This window comes from Liolophura sinensis, chromosome 13 (assembly GCF_032854445.1).
Source record: "Liolophura sinensis isolate JHLJ2023 chromosome 13, CUHK_Ljap_v2, whole genome shotgun sequence".
Classification (NCBI taxonomy): Eukaryota; Metazoa; Mollusca; class Polyplacophora; order Chitonida; family Chitonidae; genus Liolophura; species Liolophura sinensis.
The window spans coordinates 17,185,730-17,213,617 of NC_088307.1; the positions used below are offsets into that span (position 1 = coordinate 17,185,730).

General features: G+C 40.1%; 1 protein-coding gene across 3 annotated transcripts; it reads right to left on the reverse strand.

Moving 5' to 3' along the window:
* Window positions 1-69: 69 nt before the first annotated feature.
* Window positions 70-27,830, reverse strand: LOC135480249 (uncharacterized). Of its 3 annotated transcripts, none has more exons than XM_064760032.1 (4): window positions 27,748-27,830; window positions 6,720-8,319; window positions 3,997-4,171; window positions 70-3,353 (listed from the first exon to the last, which is right to left on the reverse strand). In XM_064760032.1, the coding sequence occupies exons 2-4, from the start codon at window positions 7,947-7,949 to the stop codon at window positions 3,031-3,033; spliced, it is 1,728 nt and encodes a 575-aa protein (XP_064616102.1). In that variant the 5' UTR covers window positions 7,950-8,319; window positions 27,748-27,830; the 3' UTR covers window positions 70-3,030. The 3 variants fall into 3 exon arrangements, with proteins under 3 accessions (XP_064616102.1, XP_064616104.1, XP_064616103.1); XM_064760034.1 differs by lacking the exon at window positions 27,748-27,830 and adding an exon at window positions 14,797-15,219; XM_064760033.1 differs by lacking the exon at window positions 27,748-27,830 and adding an exon at window positions 14,296-14,435.
* Window positions 27,831-27,888: the final 58 nt, after the last annotated feature.

The following is a 27,888-nucleotide window of genomic DNA, read 5'->3' on the forward strand; positions in this document are numbered from 1 at the left end:
GGCGTTTACACGATAAGCTTCAATTGGCATTAAAAACACATAAGACACTTCATAAGTTCACAACCTGCCGGTTTTATTGAAACTTTCTGAGATTTGTTTCACACTGTGTGTCTTATAGACTATACACAATTGTTTCACATAATGAATTAGATATGTTAAATTTTTCATACTTTATTGTGTAGGCTGATATTTTGTCCAGAGGCCGCATGAACAAAACTATTATAAACCTAAGTGGATGGTAAAATCACTGATATTTCGGTAGTAGCCTTCGCTTACAATCATTATTTAAGCGGGCCCTGACACCTTCAGACAAATCAATTTCCGATTGTTAGAGAGTTTTTCCATACAAATTTTGCTCCAGTCAAATCAATTATCGATTCTTTGAGAATTTTTCATGCTAATTTTAAATTTTTTTGAATTTTTCTCATGACAGGCTGAACAATAATTCCAATACTGTGCCTGCTGATAAATAATCTCAAGAATTTCCAAATGATATGAAACATAAGTAAATATAAAAAATAACAAAATTACAAAAAATATGCCTCCCTTGTAAAATAAACCAAAATGCATCAGATCTCCGACTTCAAGATTTCATCCCTGAGATGTTTGGATCTATAGATGGAAGGACTATAAAAGACCTCTTAGTTGAAAATGTTGGCGCCAGGTCACACTAGAGCCATTTACTTGTGGTGCCCTATCATGAATACTAAATGTATTTGCTGTTCTTATTCCATATTCCATATAATCGTATAATTTTGTACAATACGATAGTGGTAATAATTAATATATGCATCAATAAAAAAATCCCAGAAGCACAAATTTCTCCAGAAACACAACAATAATTCTTAAAATGCCTTAGATGATTTATTTAACGTGTTTTTAAAAATTTATTGATTTGATTGGTGTTTTACGCCGTACTCAAGAATATTTCACTTATGCGACGGCGGCCAGCATTATGGTGGGAGGAAACCGGGCAGAGCGCGGGGGAAACCAACGACCATCCGAAGGTTGCTAGCAGACCTTCCCACGTACGGCCAGAGAGGAAGCCAGCATGAGCTGGACTTGAACTCACAGCGACGCATTGGTGAGAGGCTCCTGGGTCATTACGCTGAGCGTTTTATTTTTGTTTAAACACACTCACTCATAATTGCTCTATATGCTCTATATGAAATACATCATATCAAGTTTCACATGGCCAACTTGTAAGAGTGAATGAGTGAGTGCTGAGGGTGTAACTTCGTACTTAACAATTTTTTCAGTCATATGAAGACGAAGGAGTCCTTAGAGCGCATGGTAATGTGCCTCCTTGCTACAGGACGGATTTCAACCGCTCTTTTATCTAGTACTGCTTCACTGAGACGTCTTACCGAAGGTAAGTAAAACACCCCACCCCAGCCATTATACCGATACGGGTCAACCAGTCGTTGCAGCAATCCCTTAATGCTGAACGCCAAGGGAGGAAACTGCAACTTCCCTCTTTTACAGTCTTAGATGTGACCCCGAAAAAGGATTGACGCTGGATCTACCGCCCCCTAAAGCGGAAGCCTAGCAACTGAACCATCGTGGACGATTGACTGCTTGTTGGAAGAATAAAATAATACACTACTGGGAGTGTACGCAAGTCGTTATCTATAAGAACAAAAACATCACACAATTAAGCACTACTCTGGAAGAGAGCTAACAATCATCATTCTCTGGCGTTGCCTGGCGGACGGCCTAAAAATCATGACGGCCTGAAGTGATTGAAACCCTCTGTTAAATATTGTCTTATGCCGTAGCCTTCAGAATGTTAAAAAAAAATGTACGTGCACACTTTACCAGTGTTTTCGTTTGTTTGCTGAAAGTGGATTTAAACTTTTGCACTCACTGATGACTGATGACGTTATCACTATAGATTGCCACAAGATCTGGGCACAAGCTTTTACCAATAAGAAGGCCTCATATTTTTTAATCAAGTGAGTGTGTTCTACAGTGAAAGAGAACCTCGAGCCTTTTTTACGCAAACACAGATTTTATCATATACCTGCGGCTGTTAGCCACGTGATACCGAGGCATCCTATAGGATTGTTCGTATATGCATCACCTGAAAACCCAAACTACTTTCAATATTTTCATTCAAAATGCTCTATACCGGAGAAAACCCTAAACTAACACCGGAATTTTGACGTGGCGTAACTATAGCAACGGTGAAGAAAACACATTTTCATTTTAACAAACAAATTTAAGTCACGACAAACACGCTCTGCTCTGTCCACAGTTTGATCGTGGTTCACAATTCCTTCGGCTTCACATGTGGAGCATGTCTAACACCGCGGCGCTCGTGCATTAAGGACATTTAAAGGTCATCTAAAATATGACTGATGTTCTCCATAAAAATCCTAAATTTGGTCGCCATAGCAACCTATACAAGGCCACACCGATAAATATTCAGAGGGCGTGATGATAACTGATAATTCCACTGCTAATTCTATTATCACACTCGGTAACCTGGTTTGTTCCTGATTCTGAAATCACTCTCCATAATTTGACGTTTTCATGAATCCAACGCCCATCGTCTTCCCACTCACTCTGGTGGGTGATAATGTCCATTTTTGACATTTTAAACAAAACCGTGCTCTCCGCCCCCTGCAATTAAATTGAAACGCACTGACCGCATGGAACCCCTTTTTTGCCCCTGGGCGGGGGCAAAGGACATGGCCATCTTACACTCACGGAATGTTAAGAGTAACAAAAAGCAAATATTTCCAAAATGGCGCCATGTCCTGCATTTGGCGTGTTCTCATTAAATAAATGTCGCTTCCCAAGATCAGTTAAGACAATTAGTTTATGGGCGCCGTTCAAAATTTATGAAAACTATGCAAAGGATGTGTTGGTAGACAGTCCACCAGGCAACATGTAACACACAATCATGTGTGATTTTCTTTCAGAATGAAGCGTTTGGTTCTGATCAAACATCAAACAAAGCAACCCCTCAACCTCCACAGGAAGTCCTTTTGTATCCCACATGTCCTTAAAGTTTACTTGTTAATTTCATATGGTACAATAATAATCCCGCCAATGGCCACCACCTTCTGAAAATTCGGCCGGTAAACATGCGTGGTGACCTGGCTTTTTACACTTGGCCCTTCCACCGTAGAAACCATACATTTCAAGGTATGTCAGACCATAATAATGTCTTATGCTTTTAAAAATATTCTTTGGTAGTGGATAGAGCCGACCATTAATATAGGCACTCATGAAACTATCAGGGCTAGCAGGCTTGGACTGAGGAAACATGGTGTTCACCCCATTATCACCATCTGCCCGATCTCCGGCGAAAAGCATCAGCTCTTTATAACCCTTACTCATTGGAGCTGCAATGAAAAGAAAACAGGAATATAAAGCCATTGCCTATGTGTTTATTTATTTATTTCATATATTACTTGAGTATTTTCTATTTGACCAGTCGTATGTGCGATGGTCAGCAGATGGCGATGGATTTCCCCTGAGCTCTGCCCATTTTCCACCCATCGTAATGCTGGCCCCCGTTGTACAAGTGAAATGTTCTTCAGTACGGCGTAAAATACCAATTTAATAAATAAATTAAATAAATAAAACTAATCGTGACAGGTCAGTATGAAGAACTCGGTTCGGTTACCATATAACCACAATTGCTAGGCTTTGAGCTTGGAAAAGCTTCCTGTAAAACAAATAATTAAAATCTGGAAGCTATTCCGTGAGACAAAGCACCTTCTTAAAAGTCATTTGGTGGAGACGAGAAGTTCTCTACGTAAACCACCGAGCTTTGGTCAGTTACTCTCGAGCTTTCTCACATGTGACTTAGAACACAAGTTGCCTTCCATGAACGTTAGGCCGTAAACAGCCACACGAGCGATTTCGACCAATCATTGCGACCAGAGCAACATGCATAAGCAGATAGCCTGAGAATCAACAAATTACAGCTTTGCGCTGAGGAATCCTCTGTACTTGTTAAAACCGAAAAATTACAAATATCACCTGTGTTAAGTTTGCCCAGAATCTTCTTCTCTTTCATGTACTTGTCTAGTTCAGTTTTAACTTTTTTCCAATCGTCATGGAAGCCCGTGTCAATATCCCCAGAGTCCCAAGGGAGGATACTCCGCATTCTGATAGCACCTAAACTCATGCCGCCCTCGATGAAGAAGGAAATGTTCTGAAACGGCAAATCCATATCGTGTTAAAGAAATCATTAATTATTGTATTTCTTAACCGTTTAGGTTTATATCAAGTCACACATTTTGCTTGATTGTGTTTCATTCGTTCACCTTAAAGGCCCACTTATGAAATGTATGCGCCGTTTGAATAATTACTTATCAGTAAAAATTGTCCGAAACACTTAAGTCTTGGCACCAAATGTATTTTTCATGCCCTGTACATAGTACTAATGAACATTACCCACGATATGACATATCACAGCAATAGAATTTTTTTAACAAGTTCATAAAGTTGGCAAATGTTTACACGAATTACTGGTGAAGTCTGACCCCTTTTCAATTTGCTTCAGTTAGGGTTTTATTCTATCTGTTCATGTTAATTGTAGCACCTGACACCCCACCCCCACCCCCACCCCCACCCCCACATCAGTAACACTTCTCATGCAGAATTAAGTACAAAAAATGCAGTAATATTAAGTTACCTTACACGAGTTTGAATTCAGTTCTTGTTGTTTCTGTTACGGTATTATCTTAAGAACCCCGAATATTGTGCGCTCAGAGAGGACATTTCTATGTATACACTCATCTTATATGCTGAACATTCTTGAGCATGGCATAAATTACCAATCAAATAAATAATACACGATATGCATATTGCTCTACGAACAAAGCAGACACAAATTCACAGCCTTAGTATCCTGTAAGCTTCAATTACCTCTGGTGTGAATCTCGCATTTAGATCCTATTTCTCAATCATAAAATCTATTATCATTAACTCAACTATTATCATTCTGACCTGGTAGATTTATGCATCGATGAACAGATAATAACAGTCAGCAAGCAACATTCGATGGCGCGAATGGAAGTTTAAAATGATGATCAACCCGTCGACGTGAAGGCGTCTAGCGAGCCGAATTGCTCTATTTTGTCGGCGGTACATATTTGTTTTTTTTTGAGCGTGTATGTTTGGATGCATGACTTAGAGACAAAGAAAACACTGCAATAAAATATATATGAAAGGAAAGACGATTAAACACTCTCCAGGAAAATAGTTCGATTTGTTTCTCCAGATTTTTTTCAACCGAGTAAAATAGTTTTAATATATCAGATTGTACAAGAGTATTAGTGACGTCACATCCATACTTTTTTGCAGGAAATCTTGTCAAGGTCCATTCGACGAATGCATTCATAGACAAATGTGTATATGCATCATCAATGATGCAGTCAAGCAGTCTGTGAGTGTTAAGTGACAAAAAACGGATGTGATCTCATCGGTCTTAATATGGTCAGAATGTTGAATGGTCTTTCATTTGACATATGTTTTTCTTCAGGGTTAGACGTGTATTACCATAGTTATAACAGAAAAGGTCAAAAGGTCTGAGAGAATTGCAATTGTAAAAAGTGTAATTCCAGGCCACTTGTACAACACCTTCTTTGGGACCTCTATACTCGTCATCCAACCGCAATCCGTAATTGACACTGACACAGTTTACTTATATTTCATAATCTGTGTCCATCGTCAGACAAATCTTGCGCCGTAATATTCATTTCGTGTGAAGACAGGTGCCATTCGTGTTGTACTGGATTGTCACGTTGGACATATGAACAGTTTCAATGAAAGCGCAACTGAGATACATGTTTGGATTATCGAAACTAGACATGGTACACGATTTCGATTCTGACTTCATTCATTCGCCTCGAACATTTTGGGGTCTTTCCAAAATCAGTGAAATCTGTTGAATGCTTCTATTTGCGTGATTCCGTCTGAATTTAATACTTCATATACTGTCGTAGTTCTTATGTTGTTTTGGGAACTGACCTTAAGATTATTGATCTGGAGCGTCCATTTTGGACTGGTATACGAATGTCTGTTTTGACGCCTAGAGTCAATAACATTCGCAGTTAAATTCCAATATTTCACCTTGGAATGTGATATATTCTAAAACGATTTCGAGTTGAAACTTAAACTGAAGCTAAAAATTGTTACATACGACGTATAATCCACAGTAAGCTTGCCTGTCTGAAGTAGATGCAGTAGATCTGCTAAAAGGAATTGCTTTCTTGCTAATCTATCACAAAAAGTTGTTGGTCAGACCTAGATGGTATTATTTCAATCCAGTCCCAATGGACGAATATTCAAGGGATTCTGAGTAATATATTAGCACGCAAATGACAAATGAGCGAGCAGAACTGCAATGACCCTGTCATGGCTAACCGGTCCTCTATAAAGGGAAGCAAATCTTGCAAGTTATAAAAATACGGTGTCCTCTACCTTTTTGAATAACAACATTAGCTATAAATATTCATTACCACTGGTGTTATGATTTCGATGTGGAGAAGGCTGAGTAACTTTACATTTCTGGAGAAATTACATATTTTCTTATATATTCATGTATTACATATATATATATTCATAGAAATTTTATATACATATATATTCCATTGGTTTCCGTAATGTCCATTAAGTTGCTGTTCAATGAAATGCGAAACATACAAATTCAGAAAAAATATAAATAAATAGATAAACAAATTACTGTTTGGACTCACCTTGGACTCGAAAAAGTCCGATCCCACCCTTAAGTTGTATTCAAGGCCATCAACAAAATCTGGGAGAGCAAATGTGTCATGTTTCCAATGCTCAATAGTACTATCAAAACGATGTTTGAGGTTTTTTGGACGTTTGATTTTAGATTCTACACCAAAAGAATCAATGTATCTGGTCACCTCATGTTTCACCATAAAATCCAAACTTCTATCAGCTCGTTGATCCTCTGATAAGATCTCCGCTGCGCATGTCTTGGACACGTAAAAGTACACTTCCGGTCTTAGCCCTACAACAGTTTTCCCCTTGCCTCTGAGGAAGAAGTCAGTAGTTGCCATAAATTTTAACTTTTTGTCAAAGGTGCCGACTTTTTTTATACTCTCTACCCGGCCCATAAAAGACTGTGAAGTTTCCTCGCAAATCATCATATCTCCAACGCTGTAGCGATATTCCATAGACTGCGAGAATTTCCATTTACAAAGGCGTAGGCGATGACAGGGCACTTCAAACCACGGATATCGGGATCTGGGGACTTTCTCTTCCCGTAAGAATGAACCGCCGACAAAATCTAATTCTGGGATAGATTCTAATGCATGGTACAACCAGCCCACCCCTTGGTCATCTGCGTGCGGTGCAATGTGGACACCGGGCGACAAGTACAGAAAATATCGCGAGTCCACCCGTGAAATCATGATTTCTAAAGCCTCCCCTTCTCCTGAAATGTTGGGAATATGCACAACCTTGGTGTGTTTAAAAGCCGAGGATTCTTTGAAATCCGACGCCACGATGATCCCGATGTCAGGGTATTCCTGCACTACGGTCTCCACTCTATGCTTCAAGCACTCAAACGATTCGCCGTGTGAATACATTATGACAGTCACGTGTTTTACAACTTCCTTCCTCGTGCTGTTGAGCTCCACGTTTCTGTCCAACGTACGAGAAGAAAGAATTTTCTGATTCTCGTCCGGCAGCAGGTCGTGTCGACGTAATATTGTCTCGTACTCTGCAATTTTTTTCAGAGCCATTTCGAGGTTTGATATATTCCCTACAGGGATGTAACGGGGAACTTCAACGTGTCCGCGATCAATGGGCAACGTTTTACCATGAAAATCCGTAGAAAGAAAAATGAGCGTGGCTCCCAAAGATGATGTTAGAAGTGCTAAACTGAGCAACGACTTGATACTTCGCAAAGAAAAATGTGGTAAGAAAGCCATCCTTGAGGCTTTAGTCGACATGTTTGTTAGAAAAGCTCAGAGTAAAGAATGTTATAAAACAGATTTAAAAAAGCACCAAAGACCTAGGAACAATGTCGCCACCATCTTAAGACAGGTCAGGTGCCTCTCCATACTCTGCGCCAACGAGTATTATGACTTCCAAAGCAGTAAAAGTAGAAAAAAGAATTCAGAGCTTACTACTGAAACTGATTCGAATGATAAGGAATGAGTGACCAGGCGTTCTTGTCGCAAATTTAAAATGCCGATAATAGACCTTCCTCCAAATCCTGATTGATTGGTATCCTTCTTTTGTTCAAAATAAAGACTCTCCTGTGTCCAGTGTCATCATAACGTCCAAGGCTTCTTCAACAACGCCAGTTAAAATGTGCATCTGAAAGCATACAACACACGAATACACTACAAATAAAATTCGATATGCTCGTTCGCCTTTTATCTCTATTCCAGTTCAAATACGATTGGCCACAAAAAAGGGAACTCTGGCCATCAATGCGTTGAGCACAACTACGAAAAATCAGCAAAATACAAATGTTCATTCTTGACATATTAGAATAATATAGTGCAGTAGCTTAAAGAGGTCAGCTGAACGTTACTCGGTAGTGCTCCACTCCTATCCCATGCACACGAGGCCTTGCACACGGCATTTCTGGACTGACCTACAATAATTGTTCGAGGAATCACGGTAACAATGGTCGGTCAACAGAGGACGAGGAACCATTCATGCAAACAATAACCCTTATTTCCAATCAATACGCACGAGTGACGTGAAACTCAATACTCTTTCAGTGCTACAATGAGACAAACGCTACACCAGATTGTTTGTAGGCCTACCTTGTAATGTTTTATAGTACTGTAATTATAGCTTGTCACAGAGAAATTTATACCTTTCCAGTGATACATTTAGACATGAGACATCAAACACTACCCCAGAGTATTTGTGCTCTCTATAGTGTTTTATAGTACTAATTATTTGTCCTGTGGAAACTGATACATTTTCAGCCATACATTTAGACGTAAGACACCAAAGACCACACCAGATTGTGCTTTCTACCGCGTTTTATTCTATTCATAACTTTTCCTGTGGACATTGTTACATTCTCAGCTATAAATTTAGACATGAGACACCAAAGACCACACCCGATTGTGCATTCTACCGCGTTTTATTCTATCCATAACTTTTTCTGTGGAAATTGAATGGTTCCAGTTATCTATGGCTGTAAAATGCACGAATTTCTGCGTACATTTGTTCTCTTTTCTTTTAAAAAAAAAACATTCACAGAATGCGCTCATGTGCAGAAGGCGACATACATGTAGAAATGTGTATATGAAGCTGCTCACACTAGCTCTGAATGTCTTTTGTGTTTGATTTTTATCTTCATATCAATCACTTTTCAGAAAATATATATTTTGAGCCCACGCCCAATTTGCTGTTGGGCGTGGGCGGTACTGTAAGTAGCCCTTAGCTAAGTGCAGTTTATATCTCTACTACACTCGTTGTCAGCTGTGGTTAAGGGCTAACTTGGTTGAGCGCACCTTATCAAACAGCAGCTTGAAGTATATGAAATACTATTAAAATAGATCTATATATATTTTTCAAAAATTCCAACCTAGTAAAACCCATTTGAAACATTTTATTCTACTGTGGCAAGTTCTCACTATCATTGGACTAGCGATGTCACCTTAGATTTTTCCATTTAATACAAATAAAATGCTAGATTTGATCATTAAAATTCAATATAAGTATATATACCTTGAAACAGACAAGTCAAGCAAGATTGTGGATTTGATGTAACTGATATCCTTTGTTAGAATCTGACATTTTAAAACCCTTTTGGTAGATTATTGAAAAACTTTTGAAAAAAATAAATCGAACATTTTTCCTGGAATAATTTTGTCCCTCATGTGATTCATGCTTCATTTTAATGTCTTCTTTGTCTTTAAGTGATCCGCACATATATGTACATAAGACGAGTCACATCGTGAATTTTAACTGTCTTCAATTACTCATAAGCCACACGAATAGACATGCCTGTACCTACTAACTGCCCTATGCAAAGATTTATTTGTCTATTGCTTTTACTGTTGATTTACACCGCACTCAGGAATATTTCTCTTATAGGAAGGAAACCGGGCAGAACCCGGGGGAATCTACCCGAAAAAACGGCTCCCTTTTGTATATTAAACCTTTATGTGAAAAGCTACATTGTTGACCAGAATTGTTCGCGCTCAATGAGAATGTCCCGAAGGGCTAAAATAGGTAACCTAGTAGTTATATCAACGTCAAACATTGCGTGGACATGTAGCAAACTTCAAGCTGTATATGTCGGGGAACTGTGTAGAGTATTCAAGACTAAATGTAAGTTGCGAGTTATATCAACTAGCTGCACCAATGAACTATGACAATCACGTCTTTATAAAGGAGAGAGAGCCACGTGTGGTCGGACAGGAAGGCAGCATGGACAATGGTGATAGGCTCGTCACTGCGCCGCGCTGTCGCGCTAACCACCTCGGTCATGGATCAGTGAGGCTTTGTGACAGGAGATAGTCGAACGTACACGGTATCAAACGACACGGATTGTGGGCGAGTTATTCCTTCCACCAAGAGCTTATATGTTTGCAGACGTGTTTGTCGTTGTCGTTTGTTTCATACCAAAATAGACACGACTGTATCAAAGCTAATGACCCCGGCTGTGTGGAGAAGGGGGGGGGGGAAGGTTGGGCAACCTGTCATTGAAACTTGAAATTAAGTACATTCCTAGTCTGTGGCCAAACACTAAGGCCGAATGCATATATCCTCCATCGTTAATTTTTCCGACGTGAAATTAAAAAAAAAACATACTTTTTTATTTTTCTGATGTTGCATAACCGCGATATCGCAGTTAAAAGTAAGCAAAATCGCGCATTATTGAGAATATCCAGGACAATTTTAGCCGTATGAGCTTAAGGCACGAGTGAAGAAGCATCTTGTGTCAGGTTTCCAAGTCAAAAGTTAATTTATTGGGTTGCCAGGCACGTCAGAACAAAATGGCTCTGGACGTGTATGTGTGTGATCCACGCCTCTTTCTACAGAACTATTAGTTGTTGTGTGTTCTGCTATTTTTACCTTTTGAATCATTATTCTTACATTTGTGTTCATATAGGTTATTATGGCAATTGTTCTGTTGACATATAACTGAACGATTCACTGCATACCACTAAACTATTCTCCAGCATACAGTTCGTGACACATGGTAGGCGCTTTTCAAATAATATTTGCATCTCTTGGGTTTTAGCATAACGACGTCATCAACCCTTACTACCGTAAATCCTCAGCCGGTAGTGCCTTTTCTGCACTAGGTTAATTACCAATCAGTGGTGCAGCAATTCTCGGAAACCAATTTGATTTACTTGTCGTCTGTTGTTGTTCATTTGGTGATTTAAAGACTTACATAAAAATATACTGACCGAGGGGGATTGCGTGCCAGGGCAGCGCAACGTCCCTGGTGTTTTACGCAGTAATCAAGAATATTTCGCTTATACGACGGCGGCGAACGTTATTGTGGGGGGAAACTGGGCAGAGCCCGGCGGAAACCCATGACCATCCCACGTTTAGCCGGAGAGGAAGCCAGCATAAGCTATATATCTAATGAATGAAGATTGTTAGTATAAGGCCCCATTGGCAGACCATATTATGATCACGGAACAGTTATCAACAACGTAAGAACGCCAACATTAGATTTCAGAAATAATACGAAACAGACTCTTTTTAAACGAGCTAAAATGAACACAGTTAAAAATCAATCATCACTCCAGTAACCTTAACAATTGTAAATATCTAACTATAATGTCCAGTAACCTTAACAATTGTAAATATCTAACTTTCATGTCCAGTAAACTTAACAATTGTAAATATCTAACTGTCATGTCCAGTAACCTTAACAACTGTAAATATCTAACTATCATGTCCAGTAACCTTAACAATTGTAAATATCTAACTTTCATGTCCAGTAACCTTAACAATTGTAAATATCTGACTATCATGTCCAGTAACCTTAACAATTGTAAATATCTAACTATCATGTCCAGTAACCTTAACAATTGTAAATATCTAACTTTCATGTCCAGTAAACTTAACAATTGTAAATATCTAACTGTCATGTCCAGTAACCTTAACAACTGTAAATATCTAACTATCATGTCCAGTAACCTTAACAATTGTAAATATCTAACTTTCATGCCCAGTAACCTTAACAATTGTAAATATCTAACTATCATGTCCAGTAACCTTAACAATTGTAAATATCTAACTATCATGTCCAGTAACCTTAACAATTGTAAATATCTAACTATCATGTCCAGTAACCTTAACAACTGTAAATATCTAACTATCATGTCCAGTAACCTTAACAATTGTAAATATCTAACTATCATGTCCAGTAACCTTAACAACTGTAAATATCTAACTATCATGTCCAGTAACCTTAACAACTGTAAATATCTAACTATCATGTCCAGTAACCTTAACAATTGTAAATATCTAACTATCATGTCCAGTAACCTTAACAACTGTAAATATCTAACTATCATGTCCAGTAACCTTAACAATTGTAAATATCTAACTATCATGTCCAGTAACCTTAACAATTGTAAATATCTAACTATCATGTCCAGTAACCTTAACAACTGTAAATATCTAACTATCATGTCCAGTAACCTTAACAATTGTAAATATCTAACTATCATGTCCAGTAACCTTAACAACTGTAAATATCTAACTATCATGTCCAGTAACCTTAACAATTGTAAATATCTAACTATCATGTCCAGTAACCTTAACAATTGTAAATATCTAACTATCATGTCCAGTAACCTTAACAATTGTAAATATCTAACTATCATGCAGCATCGATAACAACACTGCCAAATGATCCAAGTCAACTGTCCAAAAGACATCAATGCTCTCATCGAGGACAAAATTTAGTTCAAATGTCCAGGACCTATTCTGTTCACCAGGCACGCACGTGGGGGCTACACGTTAGTCGCTTGTTACGCTAAACGAGTTAAAAGGTTGCAATCTTTGTTTTCATCGCGGCGATCTTACAGGGACTGCATTGTGATCTGGCCACCGTAGTCTATAATATTATGTGATTTGAATGATTGATGTTCATATTATCTGTGTTTATTCACAGAATCTGATAAAACGATCGAATCTATGCGTCGAAACAGACCCTCGTATAACGTTTTGCGCAGTCTAACTAACGTTCGTTATTTGAGGGCTAAAAGTGCCCTAGTTCGTTACATAGGTCGGTCGTCTATCACACTGGTCGGGTGTTTATCACACTGTTATCGCTGCTCTTTTTTCTCTCGCTATGCTGTATGTATTTATTTTATTATATATTAAACAGGCGCTTGATTTGGTTTTGTGAGAGTTGGTTTTAATCCCCTTGTTTTGTCGTGCGATGTAAATCAGGCTTTTTAATGGAGATTGGCCTTACTGTTGTGAAACCATTCGGTGACTCGCCTTGTGAATCAGCACCTCAGTTCACAGCGCCAGTCTTTGTGTCATTAGTTTGTGTCATTAGAATCGCTGGTATATACGTGTACAGGCCTAGCTAGGGTTAAGAAAAACCCCACCAGCTGTATCAAGACATACACAGGTAATGAATCTAGGCATTAAAAAGGATATTGATATACCAGCCAAGCAGAATCCATTAATGAAAGCCTCGAGGGAAATGATGGCTTTCTACCTAGCGATGAATTAAGATATCTTCATCACCTGTTCCAATGTCCCGAAAAGAACAATGTTGGTGTACCCAGCATCATCCTTCATGTCTATCATTCATGTCTATCAGTAAAATGGGGTGACCAGTATCCGTAGTGGGAAATAGTGCCAAGCCATCGTAGAGTTTGCGCCAATAGATTGTACTTGGCCTGCTTGACATCCCCGATATCTGCCGCACATTGCACCAGATTGCAACCCGAAGAGACCTCCGGTCTGAGGTGTGTACGACGCCGCGCCTGGCAGACCAGTGGTTGGACTGTCAAGCGCAGGAGCTGATGTCTCACGATCGGACATCGGCTTAATGACACCAAAACTGACATGAGTCATCGCGCCATTGTCCAGGTAACGTACCTTGAAGTAAGTGATTCTTGTTTCCATGACAGCCTTAAGTAGATTTTGTCACGGCCTTTATTTAATGTGATACGTGGACAGGGAAGTATCCAAATCAGAGTTCAAGTTGCCAATCGGTAAAAAAAGTATCCAAAAGTCAAATTCCAAAGAACAGTTTAAAATTAACATGACTTAACAATGACTCTTTTACAATACATATGATTTTAACGCAAAATAGTAACTTCGTAGTATACGTACCGAACGCTAACAGTACACCTCCGCCTTCTGGAAACTTCCTCCCCAACGACATATAAGGATGGACAACTGTCGCATTGTAATTGAAGACGTAACATGAAACATGAAAGGAAGGACGCCTCCCTGAATTCCGCCCGGACAGCTAGTAGTGCATCATTGACTGCTTCATGCCCAAAAACTTTGTTGAGCTCTGCCAGGCACATCTTTTCTATGTAATCAGTTGACAGTCGTGCAGTGTAACTAATAACGTGAGGAGAGAGTAAGGTTACACGACACCTGTATACCTCTAAACAAATCACCACTAATACATTGTAATTACCATCAATGCATTGTGGTTACCTAATGGCACTTGTGCTAGAGGGCGTGTAAGTTGCTGCTAATTTAGGAATTTAGATGAAATATAGTCGGATTAAAACCCTGGCTGAGGTAAACTGACACGTGGCCGGATTTCACTCCTTAAACACCACTTGCCTCCAGTAATTATTGTAAGCATCGGTAACTTACCAAGGGTTGGTGGTTCAGTGCTTTCCGGTTTCCTAAGCCCAAAATAGGACCGACATCGTAGCAGATACAGAGGCAGCTTGCCATGTCACACTGTAATTGACATTCTGCTTTTGTTCACCATGCTGTCGTCTTAATTCCATTGACTGCATGAAACAGAACACCAGCTGTACCCGGGATTATTTTGTGCCCTACATAATTTGTTACCTGTGGCCGTCTGGCGTGCGGTTGCCACGTAGCGGCCATGCTGTCTTGTTCTATTGATTTTCTTTGCTGTCCATACTAAGTGTAGGCAGGTAGGGAAGAGAGTGAAAAACTGTTTGCAAATACATGTAGTATAACGTGAGTGAGTGCTTGGGGTGAACGTTGTACTTAACGACGAAGGAGTCTTTAGAGTACACGCAGTGTGCCTCCTTGTTGCAGGGCGGATTTCCACCGCTCTTTTATCTTGTGCTGCTTCACTGAGACGACTTAACGAAGGCAGGTGAGCCGCACACCCGAGCCATTATATTGATACGGGTCAACCCCTTAATGCTGAACGCGAAGCGAGGGAGCTCCAAGTTTATCTTTTGGTCTTAGGTGTGAGCCGACCCAGGATTAACCCAAAATTTGCCAAATCGGACACTGAATATTATTTTTTCTGATGGGGAATGGGATATCTGAAACCATTTTAGTATGGTCGGTATTTTGGACCAGATCTTGGTACATGTCGTTGTACGTTTTTGCATAATAACGTTCAAAATCTGCACATGGTTTTAATCTGAATTACGATTATTTATAATATCTGTAAGTTAAGTTATAAAGGATTAAAATTCTGGCTAAACACATTTTTAGCAGAAAAGACCAAACTCAGGAAGAGATGAATTTATTGTACATGTGCCAAATCCTCGTTTACAACGGAATTATGCTATCACGGGATACACCAAAGAGTGGTACAAAATGTCTACAAATATTGTTTCAAAAATATGGAAGACCATATTTACACATAACTTTTGCATGCATTTTTGATCTTTTCTTCACATTTAAGGTTATGGGCAAGTGTATATGTATAATATAGAAGACTACAGCATAGAAAGTAAACCAGGGCAGTGACGACTGTGTGATAGCTGGTAAATGGTCACACATAACCAGTGAAATACGGCCTCTTGTCAGTTTACCTCACTCAGGATTTTATCCCAGTTGTTTATGTAAACGTTTAAAGGTCAAGACCAACGACTTTCGACCGGGTTTCACTTGATTTACATGGTGTGTGTTGACAGTAGTATTGTGTGGTATTACCTATGTGCACCACATGGGTCACTTACGTTTTAAATATTAGTGAATTCATCGCTTCAAATAAAACTGATTTAAGTGGGCACGGGTATTATGTGTATAAAAAGGGATCTAGGATCTACGGAAAACAAGTGAAAATTCGTTGGTCTTGTGTAACAGCCTACACACCCACTAGCACCCTGGCTTAAGCAGAATTAGAAACAGTAGAGTGACGCAATGTATTAGACGTCACTGGTCTAGAATTACTCAAAATGCTGTGTTGTCATCACATGCAATATAGCTTTGGGTGGAGGAGGTTACTTCACACTATCTGTGGCGCCGGGTGTAGAGACCGTGCGACCTTAGCGCGCAACCCATATCTATGGCCATGCTACGAATAAACCCTGGATCTATACTTATCTTCAACACCATACTTGGCGCGGCCTCTCAGGTGAGACTAAAGTGGCCTGCAGAGCACGATGGAAAGGAGCTCAGACTTATAATCAAATTACCGGCCCAGGGCGACCCAGTCGTCCGGAGCTCCCTCGAGGATATACGGGTCTTTGCAGGGGGCGTTTTCAATCTCAATGACATCTATTTAGAGTCCGGTATAAGACTTCGCAGCTTTTGTGTTAGTAGTCCCGATGACGATTTAGAGTTTACCGACGTTATTGATTCGTAGGACGGACAATATGGGACGACTGTACCCGGCGATCACGGATGAAAACCCCTTGCCGCCGGAGGGCGCGGCGCCGACGATTACGGATGACCATCCCTTGGCCCCGACCCCGCCGACGATTATGGTTGAAAACCCCTTGGCCCCGACCGCGCCGCCGGAGAGCGTGGCGCACGCCCATCGTCTAAAGTATGTCAGCGAAATACAGAATCAGCTTGAATCTGAGCGAGATCTCCGTTGGGCCTTGTACAAAAAGTACCGGCGAGGTGTCTTAGCCGCCGAGGCCCTTGATTCGGCCATGCTCACGGCCGGTTTGGGACTAGGGGTTGCAGGCGTGGGACTACTCACAACAATAATTGCAGCCCCTGCTGTCTTGGCCATGGAAGCTGCGGCCCTAGCTTGCGGTGTCTTAAATATCGCCGGAAAATTCGTTAGCCGCCGACTTCACGCAAAGGCCAAGAAACAACGATATACGGCTGTTGGCTGAGGCCAAACTTAACAGCATCCGTGCGCAGGTATCTACGGCATTATCTGATGGTGTTATTTCGGACGTAGAGTTCAAGCAAGTCGTTCAGGAGCTCAAGAACTACTCTGATCTGAAGCAGGAGATACGCGCTAAGTCTCCTAAGGCATTCAACGCCGTAGAGATCGATGAAAGCACGAAAAAACAGTTTATAGATCGCGGCCGAAAACTAGCTCGGCAAGAGCTTAAAAACGCTCTTTCCGAATGATGTTCTGGGGAGGTGCCCAGGGCAACCCCCATGCTATGTCTCGAGAGCCCCGGGGGCAGGGCATTAGCCAGGATCTGACAATAGGGCGTCCAGGGGGTTTGGGGGCCGCCGTAAATAAGCAGGGGGTCTGCCGCCGGAGACATTTTATCGCCACTGTATCATTGAAAATCAAGACCTTTTATTAGCTTTAATTGCCATTATATCACTGGAAATAATGTATTACTATTGGACCCCAGAAATTGACTGTTTTAGGGGCACCCAATATATCTATCACACTTTTCCCACCAATGACTGACACTGAGTGCAAATCACTAAAAAGAGTACATAAATTTTATATTAAACTATGTAAGGTTACAATCTGTTTATGCTTTGGACAACCAAGTGTGAAACAGGAGGTAGAAAAACAAATTGAACTGTAAAATACACAATTCAATACAGATGCAAGGAAAACAATGGCAATTTGGCGCAGCAGTTCAAGTGTGAATGCTGTGAATCAGGAGGTAGAAATAAATAAACAATAAAATACACATAAAGGAAAACAATCAAAATGCATGGTAATTTGGCACAGCAGGTGCATGTCACTCACAGTTACACTACTTCACATGCAACGGAACCAAATCAGAATACAGTATACATAGCTCTTACAACTGAGACTGAGAACAGGCAAAATTATCACCACTGAATCTGTGACTGTCACTCACTAAAAAGAGTAGTGGCACCATACGATTTGAGCAGCTAAGTCACAGTAGGTAGAAATAAACTTTGTAAAATACAAAAACAAGAAACAATTCAAATACATGTACTATCAGTCACATATCTATGTCGAGAAATTAACTCTGGGCACAGTAGTGCATGTTAAACATCATTTCTGTCATCTGAATACATATATGAATACACTTTGAAAACTTACATGTTAGAAAAATATTCACAATCTAGTATACATACATATAATATTAATACACTTTGAAACAGTGTACTGGTCTGTGGGCGGGGACTCGCCGTAAAAAAATGTTGATTCAAAATTTTGCCCGTCAAAAATACCCCTTTTGGCTGGATTGCCCGTCCAGTTGGACGGGTGGACGGGTGGTAAAAAAAAAATCTGCTCGAACCCATGGTCCAAAAAAGCAAAAGACCTGGTTTATAGCTCAGCCTGTTACCAATTAATCACCACCCTAACGGCGGGCTCCGGATTTTTTGCGCTAGCGACCACTGTTAGGGGGTTTAATTGGCGCTGACACATCCCACTACCTTTGGGCCATCTACAACACCCCTTGGTAAGGTCCCTCTGCCTCCGAAACTGTCGAAAGTTGCAGAGATTCCTTAAAAGTGCGTAGAGCCCGGCGCCATATGCAGGTAACGCATTCATATACTACATATACAGGAGACCAAATCCGGATTTGAGCTAGCAAACATCCCCTTACATATGTAGTATATGAATACACCCCTTACACACAGCGCCTTTGCCACCTCTGTCAGCCGACTGAGCTATATCCCACGACCCACGAAACATGGGCTAAATTGGAAAGACTTTTCCTGCATACTACTATCAATACCAGTTTATCGGGAGCTATTAAAAGCAATTAATCACACTGTCAATCACCTGAGAACAACATAGTGGTTACCCGAAATAACCATTCACATACATTATTGCGCAGTATTTTGGTATACTCTAGAACGAATGAAACTTAATTCACTTATAACCTTATTAACTTACAGCCATGAGTTTACTTGTGTCACATCTCAAAATATCATTGACCCTGCAATTTAGTGCTGCCATGCAATATCAACTTTTAATGAAATAACTATTAACTCTAAAACTACATTTATATCTCGTAAAGATTTCAAGAAATTTTCAAACAAGAAAAATATTTGCAGTTACACGGTTGCAAACCAATAATGAAATGAAACCCTAATGGCACTCAGTAATGAGAACACCTCATTATCCATTAGAACTGTAACCTACATTAGGTAATAATGAAAACTATATACATGAATCAATATGATGACCCATAACTTCAAAACTTCCTAACCGAACGGGGTTCACTAACACACAATGGTCCTCAATAAAACATCCATGGTCCCACAACAGTTTAACTATCTGCACAATTCAAAAGCTATACTACACCAGTATTACAACAACACTACGCACACATCTGCACTATTGAGTATACATTCACCTAGCACGGAGAAATCCACATGTACAGTACACATGTTAACGATAAATGCATCATTATGCAGTACATTGAATTGTATTTAGTCTCTTTATTATCATAAAAATAATCATCAAATACTTGCAAAATTATCTCACTGCTCATCATGCAGACTGATCAAAGCATCAAAGGCAGGCAGAATAATGCTGGTTACAGCTATAAGAGAACAAAAAGTGACATCTTGAGCGGCATCTAACAGGCACATATATTTTTACAGTGTAATGGTTTTTTACAGTGTACTAAGCAACATTACATAAAGCTATATCTGACTAGTTCCCTGTTTACAGCAAAATTAGTAGAATCAGCAATAGCAATAAAGTCAGCAAATTAAGAAAGATTGAATTCACTATTACCCTATGACAATAAAGCAAATGAAAGGTGTCGACTATTGACAGCGTTCGGATTCCCTACAGTCACAGCAACGAAAGCATGTTCAAACATTCACAAAACCCCCAGCAGGTCTAGACCAGCTGTAAATTGAACAAATATTTCCTTGTCAGTTATATACTATAACGTGTTCAGCTCACTGAAGCATCATACCAAAGGTAAAAGGCACAATACCTTCCTCCAAACTATGCTGAAACTGAGCCGACAAGTTCTGTTTTCTTTGCTTTAACCTCTCAGTGATGAACTCCATGCGAGATAGCAACAAGTACCATACATAGCGATATATAAGGAAATGCATACTCAGCATATCGAGGCGATCCTTCTCACCATTAGGACACCGAAGCGGTCAGGTCGCTAAATAGCGATATATAAGGAAATGCATACTCAGCATATCGAGGTCATCGTTCTCTCCATTAGGACACCGAAGCGGTCAGGTCGCTAAATAGCGATATATAAGGAAATGCATACTCAGCATATCGAGGCGATCCTTCTCACCATTAGGACACCGAAGCGGTCATATCGCTAAATAGCGATATATAAGGAAATGCATACTCAGCATATCGAGGCCATCGTTCTCACCATTCGGACACCGAAGCGGTCAGGTCGCTAAATAGCGATATATAAGGAAATGCATACTCAGCATATCGAGGTCATCGTTCTCACCATTCGGACACCGAAGCGGTCAGGTCGCTAAATAGCGATGTATTAGGCAATGCATACTCAGCATATCGAGGCCATCGTTCTCACCATTCGGACACCGAAGCGGTCAGGTCGCTAAATAGCGATGTATTAGGCAATGCATACTCAGAATATCGAGGCCATTTAGCGACCTGACCGTTTTGCATTAGGCAATGCATACTCCACATATCGAGGCGATCATTCTCACCATTCGGACACCGAAGCGGTCAGGTCGCTAAATAGCGATGTATTAGGCAATGCATACTCAGCATATCGAGGCCATCGTTCTCACCATTAGGACACCGAAGCGGTCAGGTCGCTAAATAGCGATATATAAGGAAATGCATACTCAGCATATCGAGGCCATCGTTCTCACCATTAGGACACCGAAGCGGTCAGGTCGCTAAATAGCGATATATAAGGAAATGCATACTCAACATATCGAGGCGATCGTGTTAGGAGAAGCTAAATGGTTTAGAAAAATTTTGGTAAATGTGTATACCGTAATATTTTTTTTGAATATGTGATCTTTTCATCAGATAATTCAATTTGTCTAAAAGTGACATTAGCAAGTAATCAGCGGAAATGTATTGTTCCTATCCGAAAAAAGGGACATACATCAATAAATAGTAAAATTACACAAATTAAATAGATCCCATCCATTCTATCGATATCTGTCCATGTACATGGTTTAACGTAGGTATAGACGTGATTATTTAAGCTTCCTAATTTTGCCATACATAGTCTCAGCTTAAAGAATATTTCACGTATACGACGGCGGCCAGCAACATGGTGAAAGGAAACCGGGCAGAGCCCCGGGAAAGCCTCGACCATTCGCCGGTTGCTATAGGCCTTTCCACGTACGATGGGAAAGACAGACAGCGTGAGCTGGACTTGAACTCATAAAGATCGCATTGGTGAGAGCTTGGGGATATGTTACACCGTGTTATTCAATAATAATCGAGTAATGTAACACCCACCAGGTAACGTAATAAAAATTCACGTGTCATGTAATATCATCGCGTAACGTAATGAATTTACCCTATGATGTAAAGAAATCAATCCCCATGACATGTTATATTTATTTATTTGATTTGTTTTTATCGTGATCTGTTATAAAACAAATCCGTATAATGTAATGATTCTATTGGAAACATGTAGTGCAATAAATAATTTGCGCTGTGTAGGTATAGTTCGTATTCAATGCTTGTTGAAGTGATTGAGAAAACCGGGGTCACTTAAAGTTTTTTCGAATAACGGGTTCAAACTCTAGACCTTCTGGCAGTTGCTATCGGGCAATACGCGCAGGGTTGGGCTTTAACGTCGTACTTAACACACTTGTCTGTCATATGACGACGAGAAATTATTAGGTGTGCGTACATATACTGTGTCTTCTTGTGGCAGGGTGAGTCCATGCCACCAAAGTGCTGCCTTCACTGAAGTATCATGCCGAAAACACCAGACATGACACCTCACCCAGTCGCATTAAACCGAGACAGGGCCAACCAGACCTGTTTCCTTGCTTTAACATCTTAGTGCTGAGCGCCAAACGGCGCCTTTTGTTCTGTTTTCTTTATGTCAACTGCGAAATACCCATGCTTATGACATCGCTAAATTCGAGTACATGGGACCGACAATTGGATATAACCCACAGAGACCGCGACATAATTGGGTCAGCGTTGGACTCGCCCGACTCACCCATCCCACGAACCCTGACCCGTCGCACCAACTAAGAGGGACACACACCCCTATTACAACTTCCGTTTTTTCGGTAGGGACGAATGTAATTCTGTGTATTTTAGGGTATAAAGTCTTTTTTTGCTCTCAGGCGGCCATTTTTGGTGTACAGGTGCATGCTTGGTATTAAAATGCTGGAAACTGTCTAAACTTTGAGGAGCTTTATTGATGAAAGTTTGAAGTTCTGGGCGAGAGGTCACAAGGTGTGAGGTAGTGATGAGGCTGTGAGTGATGTTCCCTTGGCGTTGCTAGGCACGACTCCCAGCTGCCGGCATGGAAAGGTCCAGATTTTGACTGTCAAGCTATGTCAAGATCTTTATGGCTTGTTTCTCATAGGCTGGGCCAGGTATGCACCAAAGCTTATTGGCCACAGAATGTTTGGGACTGAGCTACAGCGGGAGACGTTAACATTGTCGCTTATGAAAAATTAATGGGGGTCTGAGGCCAGAGTACATGTGTGTTTACGTTGTTGTTGTTGTCCTTGCTTAGCTACTGCTCTCACTGTTTATCTTCCTAGCTGTCCAAGTTATCGTGTTCTGTTCGTTCCACCTCATTCAGGTGTATAGCTGTTCGTAAACCAGCAAATCATTACGAGATGGTTAGGTCAAAAACAAGTTAAACATGAATACCGGTACGGGTACCATACAGCATATGATATTACCCGTCAACCTTTTCAACCACGACTGCAACCATTCTGAGAGAACAATGGGGTGTAGATAAATCATTTGCACAGTTTTATAAAGTTTACATCTTGCGAGACACGTACAAGTCATTTTAGCTTCGTTTACACAATAAATGTATGCACAAATTCCACTGAAGAAAGTGCATTACAGGTTGAAATGGTTGAATATTTACAGTATATAGATATAGTTAACGAAGTACAGCATGGGGAGTAAAACCAGAGCAACGACGAAAGTGTGATAAACGTACAGCATAGAGAGTAAAACCAGAGCAACGACGAAAGTGTGACAGACGTACAGCATGGGGAGTAGAACCAGAGCAACGACGAAAGTGTGATACACGTACAGCATGGTGATTAAAACCAGAGCAACGACGACAGTGTGATAGACGTACAGTATGGAGAACAAAGCCAGAGCAACGACGACAATGTGATAAACGTACAGCATAGAGAGTAAAACCAGAGCAACGACCACAGTGTGATAGACGTACAGCATGGGGAGTAAAACCAGAGCAACGGCGAAAGTGTGATAGACGTACAGCATGGAGAATAAAACCAGAACAGCAACGACGACAGTGTGTTAGACGTACAGCATAGAGGGTAAAACCAGAGCAACGACCACAGTGTGATAAACGTACAGCATGAAGAGTAAAACCAGAGCAACGACGAAAGTGTGATAGGCGTACAGCGTAGAGAGTAAAACCAGAGTAACGACGAAAGTGTGATAGACGTACAGCATGGAGAGTAAAACCAGAGCAATGACGAAAGTGTGATAAACGTACAGCATGGAGAGTAAAACCAGATCAGCAACGACAACAGTGTGTTTGACGTAAAGTATAGAGTGTAAAATAAGAGCAACGACGAAAGTGTGATAGGCGTACAGCATAGAGAGTAAAACCAGGGCAACGACGACAGTGTGATAGGCGTACAGCATAGAGGGTAAACCAGAACAGCATCGATGGCAGTGTGTTAGACGAACAGCATAGAGGGTAAAACCAGAGCAACGATGACAGTGTGATAGGCGTACAGCGTAGAGAGTAAAACCAGAGCAACGACGAAAGTGTGATAGACGTACAGCATGGAGAGTAAAACCAGAGCAATGACGAAAGTGTGATAGACGTACAGCATGGAGAGTAAAACCAGAACAGCAACGACGACAGTGTGCTAGACGTACAGCGTAGAGGGTAAAACCAGAGCAACCACGACAGTGTGATAGACGTACAACATAGAGGGTAAAACCAGAACAGCAACGACGGAAGGCAAATGGTCACATGTGATCGGTGGAAAACGTCCTCGTGTCAATTTATCTCAGTCATTAATTATCAAATATTAATTAATTAAACATTAATTTAAATATTACATTAGGCTTAATAATCATACATGCCTATAATTATTCTACAAACTTAAAAGTTACCTGAAGATTGTTGTGGTTTGGATGTACGTTTTGGGTTTATTTTTTGTTGTTCATAGCACACATTTGTGAGCACACTTTAAGACTAAAATGATAAATTGCTAAACTCAGAACAGGGGAGAACTCAAATTTTGGTTGGTCTCTAGTTATAGAGTAAAGAATCGCTGTACAAATTTTAAACTTCCTAGAGCAAAATATTTTAATTGCAGCTGTGTTGGAATTTTCTGACTTAAGTCTTTAGACGTTTGAGGCTAAATATGCACCCAGTTTGTGAGAGTTTTCTTGTTCTGTTCTGTTCTGTTCTGTTATTTAAAATAAGTTCTGTTCTGAGTTCTGAGTTCTGAGTTGGTGCGTTTGCCCATATAAAGGTACGGAAAGCAGTTTGCCAACCTCAACGTGGCCGTCCAGGGCTCACGCACAGACATTATACATAATTGGCAATAGCCAATAAATAGCCAATAAATTTTTCAGATGAAAGAACATTAAAAACTGTCAGGAAATCGTTTGATTTATGTTTTTTATCGATTTTTTTTAACTAAGTAAAATTAATTTAAAACGTAACATTCCCTGGTGGTCTGTTGGGAGCCAATGACGTCAATATGACGTCAAAAAGTTCGTTTCAAGACCCATTTGTTGAATGCATTCATAGCTCAAAATGAAGATGCATTTTGAATGATGAAATATAGAAATATATGTGTGTCAATTGGCAAAAAACTGATGTGACGTCACTAGTCTCAATATGGTCTAAAAAGGCCCCACTGGAATCCAAGGTTTCAGATGCATTTTACTAGGTCGAAAAATGTTCTAAAATACTAAATCAAACTATATTCCCGGACAGTACTTAATGGTCTTTCATCTGGTATGTACTTTATACCAGTGTTTTCTTCGCCTTCAATAACGCATAGATGGTATATTTCAGGTACCTTGAATAGACGTATTCTAATGTACATTTATAACAGTTAAGGACCAATCAACAATTTAAAGATAATATTTAAACATTTGAGGATATTATGTACAATTACAAGTCCACATCAAACTGTTCGTGGGAAGGTCTTCCAGCGAATGGTCATGGGTTCTCCCGGGTCTTCCGGTTTCCTCCCACCATAATGATCGCCGCCATCATATGGGTGAAGTATTCTTGGGTATGATGGGTAAAACACCAACAAAAAAAACGATTGTTTGCTTTCATTCCGATTTTTAATGCTGTATCATTCTCACGTCGAAAGCGATTTCTGTTTCCTTATTCTAATTTTTCTATACACAACATGGCTGAAGTAATTCCTGTGTAGTCAATTATTAATGGTAGATTCATCTGTAGTCAGAGGGTTTGTTACATGCAGGATGCCTGAGTTCACCGGTTATACGTGTGATCATTTGCCAACTACCACACTGCGTTCGCTGCTCCGGTTTTACACTCCATGTTGTAACACTGTGGTCGCGGCTCTGGTTTTACACTCCATGTTGTAACACTGTGGTTGCTACTCTGGTTTTACACTCCATGTTGTAACACTGTGGTCGCGGCTCTGGTTTTACACTCCATGTTGTAACACTGTGGTCGCGGCTCTGGTTTTACACTCCATGTTGTAACACTGTGGTTGCTGCTCTGATTTTACACTCCATATTATAATCTATTACATCTCTAGAACAACAAGGACGACAAAATGCAATGCTTGCGTGTATCATCTGCATGCTGCATGGTTTTGGTTTTCCTGTTCATATAAATGCTTAGGTGAAAAGGTGAAACCACATCCTCGTCAGGTTGTAACCCTATGGTCGTAAATAATGGAACGCTTGTCAAACCAAAGCACTCGTGCTTTTATGATACTATCCATAATTCATAGACGCTATCATGTTATGCTGCTTCTCTTTACGCTAGGGTTTTCATTAGACACCAGATGTAGGCCATTATCAAAAGGCTTTCAAAAATTACCTCCTTGTGCAGGGCTTGACCCAACAGAATGTTTGTACTGTAGCGTTCATAACTCCCGTTTGTGTTGTACGGCGTGTTAGTTAGATAGCGGTTAAAAAGTAAACATTGACACCCGGCCTCTTATCAGTTCACCAGTTAAAGGTTTTATTCTAACTTATTTACTTATTCATTTGATTGGTGTTTAACGTGGAATAAGAGAATATTTTTTTGTCCTTTTTTAATTTTTAAAAATTTTTATATAAAAATCAAGAATATTCTGTATGCATTATTTTTTATATTTATGTTCATGTAAACGCTGAAACAGTAGCAACCTATGTAACTGATCAGCACCATGGTTTAAGTTCTACACTGAAGCATGTTTGTTGCCTGTGTTTTTTCGGTTACAAGCCTATACACCTATAAGCCTGTAGGTATTTCAGCATATTTTATAAACATCCAACAGTTGGTGAAATACCTTGTATATGTACTTTCGATCGCTATCTGGTTATGGGGAAGCTCATAGCATATGGCATTTGTTGTTGTTGGTTAATTTTAATAAAGTTTCTTATTTATTTCTATTTCGTCGTATACAATGGTGATTGTTAACGCAGCCTGCCTGACCTGTTTAGTAAACACTTTACCCAGAGGAATGCCATGTTTCCAACCCGTACATGTACCACAACAAGGAATTTGTAGACTTCTGTACCCTCACTGTCCGTGGGAACCGCAATCGACAATGCTGGTGGGTCTGTTTGCGTTCTCTAACATTACTTGTATCACTTGTGTGATATGCCGTAAGCATGGTCTGGCGTGGTACTATTTACAAGTGAAAAAGTCAAATATGCAAGACGCACAGCCCTTTTGTTAACACATTTAGTAACTGTCAAATATGTAATAGGACCGTTTGATCCTACGAATGGACGCAAATAGTATTCCTTATACACAGACAGATTTAAAGCAGCAATGTTCACAAAGTCTCGAAATAGTAAAAACCAAGTGAGTTTTCAAGTTGACGTTGCTGTAACGTTGTATGGTGAAGTGAATTCTTTGATGAATCTGCTTTCCACGATAAACATCTGAGAAGAAGTCTGTCAGCGACTAACATTAAGCTTGTCTTTACAGCTGCCATAGCTTCCCTACGTTAAGACAAAGCACGACAAAGAGTACCTGGTGGACATCCACAGAGCAATGCGAAAGACGTCTGTAAGTAACGGAATTTTAAATAAATCGAAGGTGACTGAATGATTAGTCAGAATGGAACGGTCTTAAAGTTGTGACAACTTACCTAACTGTGAAATGCCTTGACAGGTGGTGCTCGTTGCGAAATGGGACAGCAATGCGAGAGGCCATCTACATGGAGGTGTATCGTGCCCCAGTTTAAATGAACCAAAGACGACGGCTACCGCTACACTTGCCAGCTGTGTCA